The sequence below is a fragment of the Oryctolagus cuniculus genome, chromosome 1 (assembly GCF_964237555.1).
Source record: "Oryctolagus cuniculus chromosome 1, mOryCun1.1, whole genome shotgun sequence".
Classification (NCBI taxonomy): domain Eukaryota; kingdom Metazoa; phylum Chordata; class Mammalia; order Lagomorpha; family Leporidae; genus Oryctolagus; species Oryctolagus cuniculus.
Genome location: NC_091432.1, coordinates 234006592 through 234026980, shown reverse-complemented (window position 1 = coordinate 234026980; position 20389 = coordinate 234006592). Strand labels below are relative to the sequence as shown.

The window sequence follows — 20389 nt, the reverse complement described above, 5'->3', positions numbered from 1 at the left end:
ATGCACCTGCACGTCTGCACGGTCCCAGAACGCGGTGTCGCTGCGCACGGAGGGCCCTGCCTGCCTGTCATGCCCGGGCAGCATGACTGGGCCGACCCTGAGGACCAGGCCCCCCAGACAGGAGCCCGAGCCTTGAGTGCAGAGTTCCAGCCAGCCAGAACTAGGGACCGCCTGGAAACAGCTACCAAAAGCAGGAGACAGAAAACACTGCCGGCCAGCCGGTGGTCTGCAGGGAAAAGCACAAAGCCTTCTGGAAGTGAGGAAGTGGCACAGTCCAGGCCGTGGCCTGTTGGGCTGCCTGTGATGTCCAGGGCAGAGGCCTGGCTTTCTGTCCTCTGAGACAGGCAGCAGTGCCTCAGATGGCAGGACGCGGGCGGCTAGGGAGCACTGCCCCGCCGCAGCCGGGCCGTCCGCGTGTGCGGCTGCTTGGCCCCCTCGTCACCCCCACCACCCTGCTGGGGCTCCTTTTCCAGGACAGGCTCCGTGATGCCCTGGAAACCCTGGGGAAGATTCACGGGAAACCTGGGCCCCGCTCTAGAGACAGGAGGTGGCACACGCAGCTTTGGCCTCTGGGCCTGGGGAGTCCCTTCCAAGTGCAGTGCCCCTGTCTTTGCCCTCCTGTAAAAGGGGGCGTCACGGTCAGGGCCAGCGCTGCTGGCTGCCGTCTCCGAGCCGTGAGTGCTGGCAGGAGGGCCCGGCCCATGTGTCTCTGCTCTCATCCTGTCTCCCTCAGAGTGGAAGCGCCAGTGAGGGCGAATATGTCAGTCTCTCTTCCTCTGGCCAGAGCAGCGAGGAGCTGGCTCCCTCTCGAGGAGTAAGTAACCTCGGGGCGGCCTCGTGCATGTGGCCTGGCCTGGCAGGGGTTGGGCCCCTGCTGTCCCGAGGCCACTTCCCTTGCACCTGCTTCTGTCTGGCTGAGACCCCCGTCCTGGTCACCAGCAGGCCAGGCCCCCTTGCTCCCGCTTCAGTACGCTCAGAATCCGAGCCGACAGGTTTTCTAGGCATCGCCAGGAGCAGCCCTGCGTGGGCCTTGGCCGCGTGCCCAGTGGCTCACCGTAGGACTTCTTTCTGCCCCGTCTGCTAGTGTGAGCTGCTCCTTCCTTGGATGGGCGACGCTTCTCCCGACACGGCCCCCTCACCCCGTCCCACCTCCTCCTCGGCACGCTGCCTCCCCTCACGTGGCCACTTCTAAGGAGGCAGTGAGTGTGGCGCTGAGCCTTGCCGGCAGGTGCACAGCCCCCTGGTGTGCCCGTCCCACACAAGGCACTGAGTACCGCAGTCCCATCCAGCAGTCAGCTTTCCAACAAAATACAAGAAGCTCAAGAGTTTCAGAAATAATTCCCCCGCGAGCCTGAGAGGCCGAGTTCCCCGAGGACTCGAGTCCTCCCCAGTGGTCAGCTCAAAGCCGGGCTCAACCCATAGAGAGCATGGCCACCCCCATTAGGATGGTCCTGCCGTGGCCCCCCGTGGGGCTTGACACCGCCACATGAGTCCCACAAGTCACAGAACAAAGGAAATGGAGTTGGACCCTGGGCGTGGGAGCTGAGCTGGCGTCCCCAGCTTGCCTGTGCCCTGCAGTGGCTTGCGCCCTGGCATCGTCTCATTCAGCCAGTGCATGGTGGAGTCTGTCCTGGCCTTCCCTGGCACTCTCCCTCTACCAGTGACCACTTGCAATGTTGGCTTTCTCTTTGCCATGGGGTGCTCTCCAAGGTGACCGTCCAGGTAGTCTCCCACCTTACTGCTCCATCGTGGGCTGGGGCAGACCAGGGAGGGACGTCAGAAAGCCATGCTGTCACGAGCAGCATGAGCCCAGAGCTGGGAGAAAGTGAGGGAGGCTGTTGGCAGGGGGCAGGGGGCCTTGGGGACTGTCCTGGGCCGAGCCTTTAGTCCTGCAGACTTCGGCTCGGACGTCAGAAGGGTTTTGCCGCTGGAGAGAGCCAGCCAGTGGTCTGGGCGCGTCTCAGGCAGGGCAGTGTCTGTGCAGTGGGCATGGTGGGCTTAGGAGAGGAGAGGTGTGCCGAGCCCTTGGCCAGCAGAGGGGCTGCTGTACAGTCCATGTTCTAGAAGAGGTGGTGCAGGGGGCTTCATCTGGGCTGGCCGCTGACAGATGTTCCAGTGAGTGGCACCTGTCCCTCTCTCGAGGCAGGGTGCTAGTCTCCAGGGGGCTGTGTCTCCATAAATGCCCGTGCTCATCGTGAACGGTCCCATCTCGGACTGCTCTCTAGGAACCTACGCTCCAGAGGCACTTGGCAGGTGGGAGAGTCGGGAAGACAGAGTGGCCCAGAACAGGCACCTGTGCAAACCCAACACTCGCTTCTCTTTGCAGGAGTCGCCAGCTGGGAAAGACGCCCATTCCAGGGATCCCGCGCTGGGCGGAGGCACACCTGGCAAGGAGAGCCGAGACGGCGGCGAGAGGTAGGAAGTGAGCGGCGTGTGCACTTGGGGGCCAGCCGGCGCACCGGGCCTGCAGATGCTCTCCCTGGTCCCCAGAATGATACGTGCCCAGGGTAAAAATGTAGGAAGTGTGGAAAACAGGAGACACCCCCCACAACCCCACCCCGCAGGGCCCTGGGACTGCCGCTCACCTGTGCAAGTCCTGCCCGTTCTCTGCTGACCCAGCCTCCTTGGCCCCAGCCCTTCAAGCTGAGGTACACCGGGGAGTGTAAAAGACCCACCCCTGCCACCTGTGGACCCTTCTAAATAGGCTGTGTTGCTGAACCCCTCGACGCTGGACCCCCAAATGCTTGACATGCCTCTCCCATGTGAAAGCCTCCTCGTGACAACATTATCTCGTGACAACATTATTCCACCTGAGAAAGCTGGGAGTCCCTCCTGGCACCCGACAGGCAAACCGGGGTCCCGTTCCCCAGCAGTCTCCCCACCACACCCTCATTCCCTGCAGCCAAGGGCAGTCCCGCGTGCGTCTTGCGTTTGGTTGTTGGTCTCTCACCTCCTGCGTTTCTCCAGATTAGCAGGAGCCAACCTGACCAGGCTTACAGACATGCAGTGCGCTTCCCCAGCAGGCACTTGCGAAATAGAATGTGTGGGATCCGCACACGGGCATCGCCTGGGCACCACCCTCGCTGTGGAATGTTCCACATGTCCCCTGCCTATGTCGGTCAAGGCTCTGCCACTTGTGAGGTCCTGAGTGGCTTCGCAGAGCTAATGCCTGTCATTGTCAGACGTCAGCGTGAACTGGTGAAGGGCAGCAAGTAGACAAAAAGACACGAGAGAGTGGGGGTGGGCCACTGGGGAGGGCTGCCTGCCCCCTCATGCCTCCTGCACCTCCAGGGCCTTGTGCCCCCCACCTCCCGCACCTCCAGGGCCCTGTGCCCCCCCCACCTCCTGCACCTGCAGGGCCCTGTGCCCCCCACCTCCTGCACCTCCACCTCCAGGGCCCTGTGCCCCCCCACCTCCTGCACCTCCACCTCCAGGGCTGTGTGACCCCCCCACCTCCTGCACCTCCACCTCCAGGGCTGTGTGACCCCCCCACCTCCTGCACCTCCAGGGCCCTGTGACCCCCCCACCTCCTACACCTCCGGGGCCCTGTGCCCACCCACCCACACCTCCAGGGCCGTGTGCTCTAAGTCTGATTCCTTCCCCAGGCTGAGGTTTCCAGGTGCTAGGTTTACTGGTTTAGCAGCAGCAGTATAGTTTTCAGAGCTCCAGCCAACCCTTGTGATGAGCAGACAGGTGGGGCCAGCGTTGTGACGCAGTGGGTTACACTACCACCTGTGACACCGGCATCCCGTGAGTGCTGGTTCAAGTCTCAGCTGCTGCACTTGCCACTCAGTTCTCTGCTAATGCGCCTGGGAACCCAGCAGGTGACTCAAGTGCTTGGGCCCCTGCCACGTGGGAGACCAGGAAGAAATTCCAGACTCCTGGCTTTGACCAGGCTCAGCCCTGGCCATTGTAGCCATTTGGGAAGTGAACCAGTGTGGTGGAATTCGAAGGCCATGCCAAGATGGCCACTGGCAACAGAGCCTGCCTGGCAACAGGCTGTGATTGGTTAGGGCACAGACCGCCCCTTGACTGGATTGGCTGCCTCGGCTATATAAGCTGCTGTACCAACTGAAATAAACGAGTCTGTGGGCTGCTTGCCTCAGGCCTGCTTTCACCCAGCTCCCGCGGTCTGTGTGGTGACTCCGCACCTCTTGCCCCCACCACGCTCCTCCTCTCAGAATGAATCCACCTCAACAAACCAGCAGGTGGAAAATCTGTCCTTTTCTCTTTGTAACTCTGCCTTTCAAATAAAAACAAAGAGGAAGGGTGAGCACAGGGACTGCTCAGATACGGGGCTGTGTCCCCTCCCCCAGAGGTCAGACCCCAGGCTGGACGGTGACGAGGCATGCTGAAGCCTGGCTCCGCTCAAGGTGCTCCTGGCCCACCCACTCCCTTACTGAGGAGCTTTTTGGTTTTTTAATGATTTTCTTTTATTTAAAGGCAGGGTTACATTGGCAGGGGGAGAGAGAGAGTGTGCATCTGCTGGTTCTCTCCCCAAGTGGCAGCAATGGCTGGAGCTGGGCCAGGCCAAGGCCAGCAGCCAGGAGCTGCTTCTGGGTCTCCCACGCGGCTACAGGGGCCCAAGGACTTTGGTCATCTTCCACTGCTTTCTCAGGCCAGTAGAGGGAGCTGGATCAGAAGTGGAACAGCCAGGTCTTGACCTGCCACCCATATGGGATGCCGGCACTACAGGCAGAGGCTTAACTGGCTACGCCACAGCGCTGGCCCTGACACAGTTTTGTTTTGTTTTTTCAAGATTGATTTATTTATTTGAAACTTAGAGTTACAAAGAGAAGAGAAGAGGCAGAGATCTTCCATCCGCTGGTTCACTCCCAAAGTAGCTGCAACAGCCGGGCTGGGCCAGGCTGAAGCCAGGAGCCAGAGCTTCCTCCGGGTCTCCCATGTGGGTGCAGGGGCCCCAGCACTTGGGCCGTCGCCCGCTGCCTTCCCAGGTGCATTAACAGGGAGCTAGATCGGAAGCAGAGCAGCCGGGACTTGAACCTGTGCCCATATGGGACGCCAGTGTTTCAAACAGCGGATTCATCCAGGCTCCAGGGCACATATTTCTGTGTCCCAGATACTTAGGGTTAAAAGTGTGACTTGTGTCCACGTGGCTGGCTCAGCACGGCTGCTGAGAACAAGAGCAAGATGGGAACGGGGCAAGTCGGTGTCTGCAGACCCAGCTGGAATGCCCTGAGCTGGCCTTGGACCTCTCGTGCCCTGCCGGAGATGTCCTCTCCCCTCTCCCCGTCCTACAGGTGTAACCGTCCGGCGCTTCAGGTCTCAGCCTGCCTGTCCCACCCCATGTCCTTGCTCATACCCCTTGTGTCCCCTCTGCCCCTCCCCCACCCCTGCCTCCGCCCCCCAGTGCTGCTTCTGCTCTGCTGAGACCCGGAGGACAGGCATCGGCCTGGCCCCCGCTTTGCCTCGGCACCAAGCGGAGGGTCCCTGGAAGAGACCCGGGGTGGGACCGAGGCCGGTGCTGTGTCTCCCGCACCCCTCTCCTTCAGTGTGTAGATGGTGGCCGGGACGAAGAGCGGCTGGGCCCTGCACTTAGTGAGCAGCTCGGCGCCAGCCCCTGCAGCTCCAGGTGGGGCGTGGGCCGCAGCTGGTCGGCAGCAGAGTGGGCAGTCCTGGCTCCGCCCACTGCTCCGGCCTCAGCTTGTCTGGGGCGGGCCGCTGGTCTGTGCCCGTCACAGCCAGCACTGCCTCGGCCTCTGGGTCTCTGGAGCCCAGGGGCCCGTTTGGCATTTGCAACACAAACTGCCTCTCCCTGCAGGGCCTCCCAGTCCCCAGACGGTCTAGAGACGGCCCAGTCGGAGGACGAGGTAGATGAGCTGTCCCTCATCGACCACAACGAAATTATGGCCAGGCTAACACTCAAGCAAGAGGTGAGCACTCCTGGGCCTGGGCTCTGCGTCTCGCCCCCCAAAGCAAGAGCAAGGGGGTTTGGGGGCACATGAGCTTGAGCACTCCAGGCCGCGGGGCCCAGAGGGAAGGAATTCCACAGGCATCCTGCCCCTTCTCCGATGTTCGTGGAAAGTGACTTGGGGTCACTGTGGACGCGTCACGTGGCACCACCACGCTCCCAGGGGCCGGGCTGGAGAGCTTGTTAGAGCCATCGGCACATCGGCTCTCGGCACGGAGTCTGCACGGGGGCCCTCATCACTGCTAGACATTTTCGTGTTGTTGATAAAACAGCCCCCTGTAGCTGCAGCCTGAGGGGCGCGCGGTGGCTCCCTGCGTCCTGGGCCCCACTTCCCCCTCCTGCCGTGCAGTTCTGGAAACAGAAACAGCTTGGCGAGCCAGCCTTGCCCCCCAGCTCAGGTGACCGAGCTTCTGGCTCCGGGTCGCGAAGGCAGATGCTGCCCCCGTGCCCTCCTGGGGCCAGGCCTGTAGGGGGCAAGCAGGGCTGGGGGAGACGTTTGGCCAGATCGGTTCTTAACCCTTGCCAAAAATCAGGCTGTAGGCATAACTGCCCCACCCAGAGTGGGAGACCCAGGCCGTGGTCAGGACTCCAGCACTGGGCGTGTGGGCGTGTGCAGGAGGCCCAGAGAGGGCGGGGGGGGGGGCGTGTGGGCGTGCGCAGGAGGCCCAGAGAGGGCGGGGGGCGTGTGGGCGTGCGCAGGAGGCCCAGAGAGGGCGGGGGGCGTGTGGGCATGCGCAGGAGGCCCAGAGAGGGCAGAGGCGTGTGGGCATGCGCAGGAGGCCCAGAGAGGGCGGGGGGGGGGGCGTGTGGGCGTGCGCAGGAGGCGGGGAGCAGCCTTGCTGCGGTCGCCTGGAGGAGAGCAGAGCGCGCGCGTGTTGGAGCCCAGGCATTGGCCCTGGGCATCCACGCCCTACCCAGGGGCAGCTGTCTGGCTCCTGGCCAGGTGGCTGACTTGTTGCTGTGGCGTGGAAGTAAGACCCCGTCCCTCACTGGCCGGGCAGGGCTGGCCACACACAGAGTGAGCGCCTGCCACACTTCCTGCTCCTCGCACGAAGGCTCCACAGAGGAGCCGTGGCGTCACTCTGAGCGGCTTCTGCTGCCCCTGGGAAACCAGATTCAGATTCAGGACAGGCCGCCGCAGTGCCTGGCAGTGGTCCTGCCTCCCTCCTTGCCTCTGAGCCGGTGACACCGACCCCCTAACCCAGGTGCCCCGGGCCTGCTGATGTGTGGGCGGCTCCCTGCCCTCTGGGCAGGCCAGAGCGCGTACCGGGCATCCGCAGCCTGGTTCCAGCCTGCACACAGGGGAGCACGGGAAGGGGACTCGGGGTCCCGCGCCTGCCTGGTGCTCCCTGACCTCGATGGCCTCTTTTGCTGTCCTCACCGCAGGGTGACGACGGCCCAGACGTCCGTGGAGGATCTGGGGACATCTTGTTGGTCCACGCCACTGAGACAGACAGGAAAGGTATGGAGCCCCGCTCGGTTCTGCACGGCTGTTGGGCCGCTGGGCGGGAGCAGGGAGCCCACCCCCGGAGAGGCAGCGTGCCCACAGCCAGCGTGCCAGAGCGACCTCCCTCGGTGGGGGGCCGTGTGGAGGGCGAGGGGCGTGAGTCTCAGCAGATGATGGCTCGGGTGACGAGGCATCGGGCGGGAATACTGCGGTACCCCCGGGGGCGCCTGATCCCTTTCCTGACCTTTGAGCCGCTGTGTTATTCCCAATCCCTTAGCTTGGGTTTGAGTCCTGAGCTCGGAGAGAAATTGCCAAGGAAGCGTCTGTTCGTGCAGGAGTCTCCCGCTTTGCGCAGTGTGCCCTGCCGGGCTGAGCGTCCTCTGCGTGGAGCCAGGCTGCTGCCCCTCATGTCTGGAGAAGCAGGGGTACCCCATCCCTAAAGCACCCCGTCAGGCGGGCTCTGGAAGGGGGTGAGGAGGGCCGTGAGGGGCGGCCTGGAGGAAGGTGCCAGCGGCCAGGGTCGGACGCAGCCTCCCAGCTGCATGGTCTGCGCGCCTCTCCCCACACACACCTTCCTTTTACATCTTTAAAAGTTACGAGAAAGGCCGGCGCCGCGGCTCACTGGGCTAATCCTCCGCCTGCGGCGCCGGCACCCCGGGTTCTAGTCCCAGTCGGGGCGCCGGATTCTGTCCCGGTTGCTCCTCTTCCAGTCCAGCTCTCTGCTGTGGCCCGGGAGTGCAGTGGAGGATGGCCCAGGTGCTTGGGCCCTGCACCCCATGGGAGACCAGGAGAAGCACCTGGCTCCTGGCTTCGGATCGGCGCAGTACACCGGCCATGCGGCCATTCAGGGGTTGAACCAATGGAAGGAAGACCTTTCTTTCTCTCTCTCTCTCTCTCTCACTCTCACTCTCACTCTCACTCACTGTCTAACTCTGCCTGTCTAACTCTGCCTGTCAAAAAAAGAAAGAAAGTTACAAGAAAGAGGATGTAGCAGCCGTGTCCAACTGTGGAGGGACTGAAAACACCCCAGCCTTGAAGCTGGAACCACCCGGGCCCACAGCCAGCCTGTCCCTGCTTTCCGGGGAATTTCTGAGTTAGGAGAAGCCGTAGGAAAGGTGTTGGGGGGAGACCCGGCCACGGCCCTCCCGGGCCCAGCACGGCTCTGGCTCGCTGGCAGTGTTTCTGTGGCCCTGCATCTCCTGCCGCCCCGAGCCCCAGCCCCCTGCCTCATGTTTTCATTGGCTCTGTGGCCATCGAGCGAGGCCCCGCAGGACTCTGTCCTCTGTTGACTGGCCTTGCTGAAGGGGTGAGCCGCGCCCAGTCCATGCTCAGCCGCAGGCAGTGCGCAGGGAGCGCCATCATCCCCTTGCGGGGCAGCGGAACCCCTCCACCCCGCCTGACATGCCGGAGCTCTGTCCTCCACTCATCCGGAAGTGAAGGGCGGGAGCCCCAGAGCTGGCCCTGGACGGGAGCTGCTGTCCTGCAGGTGCAGCTGGGGCCAGGCCAGGGCCACCCACAGGCGGTGTCAAACGCTCTGGTCCCTACTGCGAGCTGTGTGCAGCTGCAGCCTCTGCCTGAGTTTAAGGCCTCGAGGCTTGAGTCCCTCGGAACCCACAGTGTTTGTAGCTGGGAGCAGAGCTGAGGCGGAGGCGTGCCAGCTTACCCAGCAAGCTCCCCGGGCTGGCGGAGGCCCCGAACCCCGAGAGGCCCTGTAGCTCAGACCTGTCTGGGACCCGGCTGCCCGGCAGGGCCCAGCCAGAGGGCAAACAGGCGGGTGCCCTCGTTATCACACGACGCTTCGCTGGGGCTTGTGAGACTGCTGGGCTCACCCCGTCCAGGTCTGTCGTGCAGCCTGCGACCTCGCGTTGCGTAAGAGCTCTGGTTGGAGTCCCAGCTGCTCCACTTCTTTTTTTTTTTTTTAATATTTATTTTATTTATTTGAAAGAGTTAGAGAAGCAGAAGCAGAGAGCGAGAGAGGTCTGCCATCCACTGGTTCACTCCCGTTAGCCACAAGAGCTAACGGAGCTGCGCTGATCCGAAGCCAGGAGCCAGGAATTTCTTCTTCCAGGTCTCCCACGCGGGTGCAGGGGCCCAAGCACTTGGGCCATCTTCCACTGCTCTCCCAGGCCACAGCAGAGAGCTGGATGGGAAGTGGAGCAGCCGGGACTCAAACCAGCGCCCAAATGGAATGCCGGCACTGCAGGTGGTGGTTTTCCCTGCTACGCCGCAATGCCGGCCCCTGCTCCACTTCTGATCCAGCTCCCTGTTAATGCAGCTGGGAAAGCAGCAGAGGATGGCCCGAGTGCTTGGGCCCCTGCACCCGTTTAGGAGAACCAGATGAAGCTCTTGGCTGCTGGCTTAGGCCTGGCCCAGCCCCAGACATTGTGGGCATTTGGGGAGATCTCTCTGTCTCTATATTTAAAAAAGAAAAGAAAGAAAAAGCAGAGGTGCTGAGACCCTACCAGCAAAGAGCCGTGTGGACACTGGGAGGGGTGGTGCCCCATTCACCTCGCCCAAGTCCTAGCACAGGAGAGGAGCCCCTGCCATCAGCAGGCCTGGGCGTGAGCCCTCCCACGCTGCCTCCTGCCAGCACTGCTTGTCTCCCGAGTGAGGCGACAGCGGTCCCTGCCCCCCTGAGCTTGCTCTGGGCATTGACGATGTGTGTCACAGTGAGCCTTGGACACGTCCTTTGAGGGCTGCCATGGCTCCTGGCAGCGACGACCCACAAAGGTACATGGACATGCATCCGTTCTTCCAGCAGTGGGCACGGTTTGGTGCTGGTCCCCTCCCTACTTCCTTGCCTTTTAGGGAAAAAAAAATAAACAAAAATCTGAACTTGACATCTAGCTGGGTTGTGGGTCCAGAAACAAGCATGTGATAGATTTGGACCCGACCCGCACAGGCCCAGGTCGGACCAGACTTGGGATGTTTCCAGCCTCAGTTGGGTGGGAGTGAGGTGGGGTTCCCTGAGATAGCTCTGCCTGCAGATTCGGGGATGCGTGAGGGAACAGGGGCCTGGGGAGCCAAGTTCCTGTTCTGCATGTGAGCTCAGCCCACAGTGAGGAGCCCAGAGTGGGAGCTGGGTCAGCCCTCGCCCAGCTCCCGCACAGCACAGCTCCACGGTCTAGGAGCCCAGCAGCCTGTCTGTCCCAGCCAGTGTCCACTCCGCGGAGTGGGGGTACGGTGGGGGTGACTCCCAGCAGCAAGTAAGTGGGAGCTGCTGGGTTTCCGTGTGCACCAGAGGGAAGGCAGAGCGGCAGGCGGCACTGCCAGCCCGTGCCCTGGCTGGAGCTGGGCGAGGGCCTCCCTGGCCCCGGGGTGTGCCCACTGCATCCTCCCCAGCGAGCCAGCCCGCGAGCCTTCTCCCGCTCTCCCTTAGGGCTTGAGACGTCAGATTCCCCAAAGCTCTGGCGCTGCCGTAAAAGTACCTGCTGTCTGTGCTTTAGTCCCAGGTCCCACGGACACGTTCGCACTGTTTCCTCTGCCCGTGACCCGTAAGACCCTTCCCTCGTGGAGGCTTGTGGCAGCTGGGAAGAACCTCCCAATGCTAGTCCAAGGGCACCCCCCCCCCCCGCCCGCTAAGGGCGTGCAGCCAGTCTCTCCCTTGCCGGGCAGGCATCACTAATCAATCGCTGGGACCAGACAGCCTCCAGCCCAGTGCCGCCTGCCGTGGAATAACGCGGCTGCTTTTCCTGGTTCTGATCCACCCTCTCCTTTGAGAGGTGGGCGGAAGGCAGATGATGGTGGGACCTATGGAGACTCCGCGTGGAGCCCCAGGCCCTCGGCCCCCGTGCGCCTCCCAGGCTTGCTCAGGGGCGTGTCTGCTCCCCCTGCAGACCTGGTGCTGTACTGCGAAGCCTTCCTGACCACCTACAGGACCTTCATCAGCCCTGAGGAGCTCATCAAGAAGCTGCAGTACCGATATCCTTCCCCAGGCGGGGAGCCAGTGGCCACACTGGCCAGTGGCAGGATTGAGTGGGGACTGGGGGGTCCCAGGGCCCAAGGTTCTCAGCCCACCCTCATCTATGTCCCGGCTTTGACCTTGGGGGGAGGGGGGGACTGCGCTGTCAGCTGAACCTGCCGTTCCTCTGCAGGGAGCTGAGTGAGCGCGCCGACCTCAGCTGTGCTGCCCGCTGCAGCCGGGGTCCCGAGCGAGGGCAGCGAGTGCCTGGTCTGCCCAGTTGCTGCCTGCCGCTTCTAGGCTGGGCCCCAGGGCATTGGGCGTGGGGGGGTACCAAGGTGGGCGGGGCTTGACCCAGCAGTGAACAGGCGGCCTCACCCACAGCTGGCATTGCCTCCTGTGCCCTGGACTGTATCTGCCTTCCGGGCCCATCCTTGGGAAATGTCACTTCCTGTAGTAATGGCCACGCAAGACCCCAGGGGCTTGGGAGGACCCCGTTACGTTGCCTCTTTGGCACATCCGGGCCTGCCTGTCCTGCTAGGCTCACTTGGAGCCCATGACCCACTGCTCCTGGGCCACCTCCCAGCCTCGTGGCCCGTGACTGCCACCTGCTGGGCAGCGGCTGTCACTTGGGGCAGGAGGTCCTGAGCGCACTCCCTCCTTGTCCCGTGTGCCCTGAGCCGTCAGGACAGGCGTGGACAGCCCCTCTGTGCAGCTTGCCGGCCTGGCTCGGGAATGGCAGTCACACGGCTGTGTTGGACGGTGACCTCATCAGGCAGTGTGTTCACACGTGGGGTCTCATTCACCATAAGCGTCCATGTTTTTGTGTGTATGCTCCTAACTGCCGTATCACTTGGTGCCGTCCCGTCATTTCCTGCCACGTAGTTGAGGAAAAGTGAGGCACAGCCAGTGGCATAGCCAAGCCACGTTCTCAGCCCTGCCTGCCTGGCCAGCTCGGTGTGTTCATGGGGACGCTGCAGTGTGGAGATCCCGGGCAAGGCTGTGAGCCAGGTGGCCTGTCCATCCTGGGCGCCACAGCCTCTGGCACTGGAGAGCAGACAGGGCGGAGTCAGGGAGGGCCCTGGGGAGTTGGCGGCCTCCAGGGCAGACCCACGTGCCAGCGGTGACTGGGGGGCTGCCTGCCATGGGGCCAGGAGCGGAGGTGGTCTGGGCTGCTCGGGAAGCAGAACCCAGCCTAGTGTCGCACTGGCGAGAACTCGCAGGCAGCATCCAAGCCACCGCTGGGTGCAGAGCCCAGAGATGGGGACTCCGAGAAGGCTGGAGGGGCGCCTCGTGGCTCACCCACTGCCCAGGGACCTGCGGGTTTGAGAGGCTTTGGTGTGGGGCCGCGGTCCTCCCCCGAGGCGGAGGAAGGCCGCTCTCGGTGTGTCAGTACCTTGCTGGGCACTGGGGCCGAGCCCAGCAGGCCAGCCCGGGCATGTGATGAGAGGTCGGTGGTTGGGGTCAGACAGGCCTGGACCCAACTCCGGCTCTGCAGCTCTGCCCCGCTGCACATAACCTGGTCGTCCCTTCCAGAGGGCACTCGGTGCAGGGCCCCAGAGGGGGTGAGGACTCAGGAGCCAGCCCTCCCACTCAGGCCACACCCCCCTCCCGCTGTGCGCACGGCTTCTTTAACCTGTGCTCCACGTACGAGAAGTTCTCTCCCTTCGCCGACACGTTCAAGAAGCGCGTGAGCAAGAACACGTTCTTCGTGCTGGTGCGAGTGGTGGATGAGCTCTGGTGAGTGCTGTGCCGGGCCCGGCGGGGCGCAGTGTGGCGGAGGCGCAGAGCGCGGTGGGGGTGCAGGCTCTCCTGGGCGCGCACGCCCACAGCGCTGCCCCCTCTGGCTGGGACTTGCTCTCGCCCTTTGGGAGAGGGACGTGACCCGCACGTGCCGGCTGCAGGATCCCCAGTCCTGGCCCAGGCCCTGGGGTTCCTCGTGGGGTCTCTCCTGGGGCCCCCCTCCCGCAGGCATCTTGGGACCGGTCCACAGTGGGCCCCTCTCAGCCCCGGCAGAGGCGGAGGCCGGGAGGTGGGGAGGGCGGCCTCGCCCACCTCCTCAGGGCTGTCACTCACTTAACAAGCACGGGTCCCTCTCCTGGGGGCGGAGATTGGTCCCTGCCTCCCCGTGTTGAGCTGCCACAGGGGAGAAGGCCTGGGGCAGCGGCTGGACAGCGGGGGAACAACCCCCATGGGCGGCGCGGTGAGGAAGCTGGGCGCCCAGGGGCATTCTGTCCGGGCGGCCAGGAAGTCCTGCTGTCCCATTGCTGGGCGCTCCCCCAGGACAGGCCTTGTGGGGGTCTCTGCACTCCGCCTGGCACTGCCGGGACGCAGGCGGCCACCTCAGGGCCCTTGTCCTCGGCTCCGTCCCTGCGAGAAGGTTCCCAGCCGTGCGCTGGTCGCTGGCCGGGCCCCGCTGCCGCCTCTCACCTTGCCCTTGGGCCCTAGCCTGGTGGAGCTCACAGAAGAGATCCTGAAGCTCCTCATGGAGCTGGTCTTCCGCCTGGTGTGCAGCGGGGAGCTCAGCCTGGCCCGTGTGCTCCGGAAGAACATTCTGGACAAGGTGGACCAGAAGAAGCTGCTCAGGTGTGCCAACTCCGACCAGCCCCTGGCAGCCAAGGGCGTCGCGGCCAGGTGAGGAGCCCCACAGCCTCCCATCCCGGCGCTGCCCAGGTGTGCTGGGCTCACGCCGTGGGCTGGGCTGGGCGTCATTCATGCCATGCGCGTCTTCGTTAGCGGCAGCTGGGGCGGCAGGGCGGGGGGGGGGGCCGGCAGGGCGGGGAAGTTGGCTCTGGACGGGCGTCCTGGCACCAACACGGCTGCCCTGTGCCGTCCTGAGCGTTCCTAGGGCGGCTCAACGGCGGCGACCTGGGGCTGGCCGAGGTCCGCAGCAGCTCGAGCTGTGGATAACTCGGGGCTGGATCAGTTCGGCCTCCATTCGCATAGCACCGGCCACCTAGAGCTAGGGTCAGGCTGTGTCCCGAGCGTGTCTCTGCCCTTGGGCGCCTGGACCGACCATGAGCTCACAAGCAAAGCCCCGTCTCCTGGTCCTGGAAACTACAGGACGCACCCCGCAGATGCGGGAGAGAGGCAGACGGCGTTGTCCCAGGAGGAACTGCGGCCGGGGGCCCCGGGCAGCCCTGGCGCTGCCCTGCCCGCTGCGCGTGCTCCCGGCTCCCCGGCTGCGGCTGCGGCGCGGCTCCTGCTCGGCCGCGCGGCCCGAGTCCTGCCCCGACCGGTCGTCCCATGCCGCTGTCTTCCAGGCCAGGGACACTGCACGACTTCCACAGCCATGAGATAGCCGAGCAGCTCACGCTGCTGGACGCCGAGCTCTTCTACAAGATAGAGGTGCGTACGGCTCGGGGGCCGGGGCCGGGGCCGGGGGCGGGCAGGCCAGAGCCCCGGCCCTGCCTGACCTCTCCCTCCTGCAGATCCCTGAGGTCTTGCTCTGGGCCAAAGAGCAGAACGAGGAGAAGAGCCCCAACCTGACGCAGTTCACGGAGCACTTCAACAACATGTCCTACTGGTAGGGGCCGCGGGGCGGCGCCTGTTGTCCTTGGCACGGCGAGGGTCTGGCCTGTCGTTCCTCCGAGCTCCTGTGGGGATCCCTGGGTGTTAACAGTGAGCCCACAAGCCAGCGGGGACAGGTGGGACCCTGCAGAACTGGAGGGCTGGTTGAGGAGGCACCAGAGGCTCAGCGGGAAGAGTGCCGGGATCCATTAGTAATGTCTGCCATGGAGGTGTGGGGACCAAGTCCGCACCCTGGGCTGGTCATTACCAGTCCCTCGGCCCCTGTACTGCTTAGGCTAGGCCAGCAGGGCCGAGGCTCATGCCGTGGCCTGGTGAGACAGCACTCCTACTCCTACTGGGCTTTTCCCTCCAAAAGCAAGGAAGCCCAGCAGGCTGTGAGCGCTCCGACCGGCCACAGCCTCTGAGTGGCCACGCAGCCTCCTGCTGCCCGGCCCACACCCCCCGTCGCAGATGCCGCGAGGACTGCTTATTGGAGACAAATAGGACCGGTGTCCCCCCTTCTGCGCAAAGTGCACGCCGCAGTAGCAACCCCACGCTCAGCTCCGGGTTTGGCCCGATGAGACGTGGTGGTTTCTGGGGCTGAGGAAAGGGGCACAGGGCCGCACGCCCACCTCCAGTGCCTGCCCCGTGCTGAGCACAGGAGGCTCAGGGCGCACCTCACGGGGCCTGGCCGGGCTCCTTCGGAACCATGGTCCTCAACTACACCACGCGCGGTGCCATCTTCCCCGGCACCAGAGGCGGCACGGCCTGGCACTTCCACCACGTAGCCCTATGGTGGCCCTGAGACCACGGGCAGCTGAGGCCAGCACGCATCCCCCAGCACGCGTCCCCCAGCACGCGTGGCGCAGCGAGCCTGGTTTTGGTTTTGTCTTTGGCTGCTGCTAAGATTCCGAGGGCTCGTTCCCTCGTGAACCCTCGTGCCAGCTGGTCGTCCCGAGGAACTTCCCGGCCCCGGTGGGGCTCGGGGGGGCCCTTGGCAGGCGAGGCTCCGCCGGGGTCCCCCACACCTCCAGGTGCACAGTGGGGTCCCTGGGGGCCTGAGCCCAGCCAGCAGATGTCCGGGACACCGGAGGTCCTTGCTGTGTGCCCGGGGCGGCCCAGCGCCTGCAGGAACTGCTGGGCTCAGCCGCCCCCCCCCCCCCCCCCCCCGCAGGGTGCGGTCGATCATCATGCTTCAGGAGAAGGCCCAGGACAGGGAGCGGCTGCTCTTGAAGTTCATCAAGATCATGAAGGTACCGTGGCCGGGCCCTCCTGCAGCAGCCATGGGCCCAGGCCTGGGCCGCGCCGCGCCGGGCCGCACCGCCTGCCCGCGCCCGCCCTCACCCACCCACCCCCCTCCCCGCAGCACCTGCGGAAGCTGAACAACTTCAACTCCTACCTGGCCATCCTCTCCGCGCTGGACTCGGCACCCATCCGCAGGCTGGAGTGGCAGAAGCAGACGTCCGAGGTGGGTGGGCGCCAGTGGGCCCGGTGTGCGCCAGCGGTTTCCGTCCCTGTCTTCGGTCATCGGCCTCGGAGGCTTCGTGGCTGGATTGGGGGGGGGGGGCGGCATGTCACAGCACCTGCCGCCTGGTACCGCCAGTGCATGCCGGGGTCCCAGCCTCCCCAGCGCTGCCCTGGGCCTTGTTGGGTAGGGTCTGCAGAGCAGGTGCTGACGGCGGAGGGCAGGATGCTGGGGGGAGGGAGGCCCCCTGGGTGTGTCACTCGCACCTGCCCAGGACGGCCAGGAGCTTCCTGGGGACGGAGTTCCTCCCACAGGGTGCAGAGGCCTGGGCAGCCCTGGAGCAGGCAGGAGTGGGGCCCCTCGGGTAGCTGGACACAGGCTGAGGCGTTCACATCGCTGGGGGAGGGCTCCGGCCTGGACTGTGAGGGCCTGCGGGCTGCGGACGAGCCGGACCCTGGTCCTCAGGGAGGCTGGGCTGGCCGGCACGCCTAAAGGGGAAGTCACGCAACAGCACTGTGTGGACAAGTGGGAAGTCACATGGGGGCTGCACAGACCCTGGAGGCCCTGGGGAGGCAGGGAAGGCTTCCTGGAGGAGCTGGCGTTTCAGGGAGAGGCGCCCAGCAGGGGCAGAAGCAGAGAAGCAGGAAGGGGAACGGCATACCAAGCCGTCGCCCGCGTGGTGTCTGCAGCCAGCCAGAAGCAGCTCGGCCCGCGGGGGCAGCCAGGCAGGGCCCCGCTGCCCCTCCCTGTGTGCAGGAGGAGGGAGGGCGGGCTCCGAGCCGGGAGGCGCGGGTCAGCAAGCGTCCCGGAAGCCGGGACAGGAGCGTGTGTGCCTGCGGCTCGGCCAGGACCCCGAGGTCCCCGGCACCGGGGCTCGGGGGGCTGCTCCGTGAGAGGGGACCGGGCCCCTCCGCCGGGGGAGGGCTCAGGTCCGGGTGGCGCTGGCCGGTCGTGGGTCCCCGCCCTCGCTAACACACGCTGTCCTCGCAGGGCCTGGCTGAGTACTGCACGTTGATCGACAGCTCGTCCTCCTTCCGAGCCTACCGGGCCGCCCTCTCGGAGGTGGAGCCCCCCTGCATCCCCTACCTGTGAGTAGCGGCCTCCTCTGGGAGTCCTCACCGAACCTTGCACCTTGCAGCACAGCTGCCACAGGAGGGCAGGGCGCCAGTGAAGGCGCCCCTGCATGCGTCAGGCCTGGCGGCGCCCTAGAAGACCCTGAGGGCACTGGGAATCCCCAGGTGGGGGCCGCGGGAGGGGCAGCCGCGCTTGGTGGACTAGGGAGTCGGCGCTGAGCGGACGGTTGCGGGGTTGAGGGCCTGTGGCGGTGCAGGCGCGTCGGGAGGGGGCAGGGACCAGCGGTGGCCTGGGCTGAGTGTGTGGTCCCCCTCACCCACCTGCCGGCCTTCTGCCCCACCCGGCACTCACACACCCTCTCCTCGTCTGGCCCTCCGTCCTCCACGGTCACAGTCCCCCGTGGGCCTGCATGGGGTGGGGTGCGGATCACCTCGCCAGAGCGGCTTCCAGGGGGCCCGACAAGCGGTCCCAGACCCCGAGCCCTCGAGGCAGGGACGTGCTGGGGGGCAGACAGCCGCGTCCGAGCCGCTCCCGGGGTCCCCCGGGTTTGGGCGCTGCCTGGCGGGCAGTGGAGCCGCCCTCCCAGCATGCCCGGTTCCTCCCTCGCCCTCACAGGGGGCTGATTCTGCAGGACCTGACCTTCGTCCACCTGGGGAACCCGGACCACATCGACGGCAAGGTCAACTTCTCCAAACGCTGGCAGCAGTTCAACATCCTGGACAGCATGCGACGCTTCCAGCAGGCGTGAGTGCCGGGCTGGGCTCCCGGGCGGGCGGCAGGGGCCACCCAGGGCGGGCCGGGCTGGGCAGGCTGACCCCACACAGAGGGCAGGCGGAGTGAGCCCAGCTCGGGGCCCGCTCGCTCCCTGTGCCGCCGGCGCCGCACTGAGCAGTGCCCTCTGTGGCGGGGTGCCGGGGGGGGGGGGGGACGCAGAGGCACGGCGGGGTGCTGGGCGGGACGCCAGGATGCACCCCCCCCCGACCTGACCCCCTCTCCACCCCCCCAGGCATTACGACATCCGGAGAAATGATGACATCATAAATTTCTTCAATGACTTCAGTGACCACCTGGCCGAGGAGGCCCTATGGGAACTCTCTCTGAAAATTAAACCCAGGAACCTCACGCGGAGGAAGACAGACCGGGAGGAGAAGACCTAGGGCAGGCACTGGGAGCCAGCAGAGCCCAGAGGACCTCGCACCTGCAGGCCTCAGAGCCACGGGCCTGGCCAGACCTCGGCCGGGCCGGGCCGGGCCGGGCCGGAGCTTCCTGCCTCCCCCGGGCAGAGCCGGCAGCGGGCGCGGTGCTGACGGGAGCGCGGGCCCCGGACTTGGTTGTGTTTTGCTTTCACTTCTTCCCCCCTTGCCCTCCCGCCCTCTGCCCTGCGGCCTGGGAGCAGCGCTGAGTCAGTGTCCACAGACCAGGAACGGCCCGTCCCCCCTCCCCCAAGCCCAGGGGTCCCCACGTGGCAAGTGAGGAAGGCCCGGGGAGCTCGGGGGGGGGCCGCGCTCCGCTCAGGAGGTTAGGTCGGCAGAGGCAGAGCAGCCCGGGGAGGCGCGGTGGTGAAGTCCGGCGGCCTGCAGCCGGCCCCACGTCCCGGGCTCCCTGCGGCACTGGGGACAGCAGGCCTGCTGCCTCTCGGGTCCCCGCCCCGGGCAGCCTGTGTCTTGGCTGGGAGCCCCATTGAGCTCCTAGGGCATCGGCTGACCTGCGGCAGGGCAGGGGCGGGGGCAGGGGCGGTCTTCTGCCCTGGGAGAGGCCAGCAGCTCCTTCTCTGCGCTTGCTCTGTGCCTTAAACACCATCTCCCGCCCTTCCAGCCTCTCCCCTCGCCCGCCGTGGCCGGCCCGGCCGGCGGGCTCCTGCAGCGCATCATGCTGTCCCAGTGCTTCCCGGGACCCGCGCACAAGCCCGGGAGAGGCCGGGCTTCCGAGGCCGGCTCACTCCCCAGAGCAGGCGTCTTCCAGCCCGGGCTGCTGAGGGCGACAATCCGGGCCCGGCCCGCGGGCTCGCGTGGGACCCTCGGCGCGGCCATCGGGGGGCGCTGCCCCGCGTCAGACTGTGCTTCCTCCGCCCACCCCGTGAGCAGCGGGCCGGTAGATGTCCCAAGGCCGCGTCCTTCGAGTCCTTGCTGGCTGTTTGAGCCGCTCCTTTCCGTAAGAGCGCGGGGCCGTCCCCCGTGGCGTTCTGTTTGTCCTGTACATAGAGGGCAGGAGACCCGTGGGTGGCCACGAGGCGCCCCCTGCCGGCCCCGGCCGGCACCTGTCACTTTATTATTTAAAGCGTGTGCGTGTGGAGTCGCTGGCTTGTTAGCAGTTGTGTGTGGGGTTGGGTTTTCGTTTGCGCCCTCTTTGAAGTCCTTTCATTTCAGCCGTTGCTTGCTGCCGCCAGGCTCAGCCAGCGCCGCGCGTGCCGCTGGGATCCCCGGGGCCCGTGGTGGTCTGAGCAGAGGAGCCGGGCAGACGCGGCGAGGCCAGCGTGGGCTTTAACTTATTGGCCGGCAGGCTTGCTGCCTCCCGCCTGCCGGGGACAGACAGGAGCGGGGCGCTCTGCTGCGGTGTGAGAGCCAGGGAGGGCCAGTCCGCGCGCTCCCCAGTGTTACATTGTAATATAAACCCCAGCTCATGTCTGTGGGCGGCCTCGCCCTGCCCTGCGACTTCAGACGTGTCACTTTTATATGAAAGGAAATAAACTGACAAAAGCCGCCGCCCGTGTGCTGTCAGCACGGCCCTGCTCTGGGGGGGGGGGCTCTGGCCGACCCGGGCCCTGCCGGCAGGTTGCTTTCCTGAACTTCCCTCCTGGGTCCTGTGCACTAGACGTTCAAGTGGGCACCGCCATCCTGGGGTCGGCTGGGAAGGACACTCTAGGGGCCTGGAGCTCTGTCCCGCACCTGCGGTGTCTGCAGGCCCCGCCCCCTGTGGACCCCTCTGTCCAGAGGTGGGGCCACAGCCGCTCCGCATACACTCACCGCCCACCCCACAGGCCAGGTCCCCTGGGAGCCCCATTCCGGGCATGGGGGGTTGGGACAGAATCCTCTGGCATGCACCCCTCCCCACTCCTGATGG

The 20389-nt window shown here is 65.5% G+C and overlaps 1 protein-coding gene across 1 annotated transcript in view; it reads left to right on the top strand.

The window, feature by feature from the left end:
• Nucleotides 1-20030, top strand: part of RAPGEF1 (Rap guanine nucleotide exchange factor 1) — a 138967-nt gene extending 118937 nt beyond the window's left edge. The window contains exons 14-27 of the mRNA XM_051835417.2: nt 734-814; nt 2327-2415; nt 5783-5894; nt 7319-7394; nt 11216-11300; nt 12928-13020; nt 13729-13914; nt 14544-14628; nt 14712-14806; nt 15965-16043; nt 16157-16258; nt 17246-17343; nt 17945-18073; nt 18336-20030. Of these exons, the coding sequence (XP_051691377.2) occupies nt 734-814; nt 2327-2415; nt 5783-5894; nt 7319-7394; nt 11216-11300; nt 12928-13020; nt 13729-13914; nt 14544-14628; nt 14712-14806; nt 15965-16043; nt 16157-16258; nt 17246-17343; nt 17945-18073; nt 18336-18486 (1461 nt within the window). The 3' untranslated portion in view covers nt 18487-20030. The remainder of the gene's footprint in view (nt 1-733; nt 815-2326; nt 2416-5782; nt 5895-7318; nt 7395-11215; nt 11301-12927; nt 13021-13728; nt 13915-14543; nt 14629-14711; nt 14807-15964; nt 16044-16156; nt 16259-17245; nt 17344-17944; nt 18074-18335) is intronic.
• Nucleotides 20031-20389: the final 359 nt, after the last annotated feature.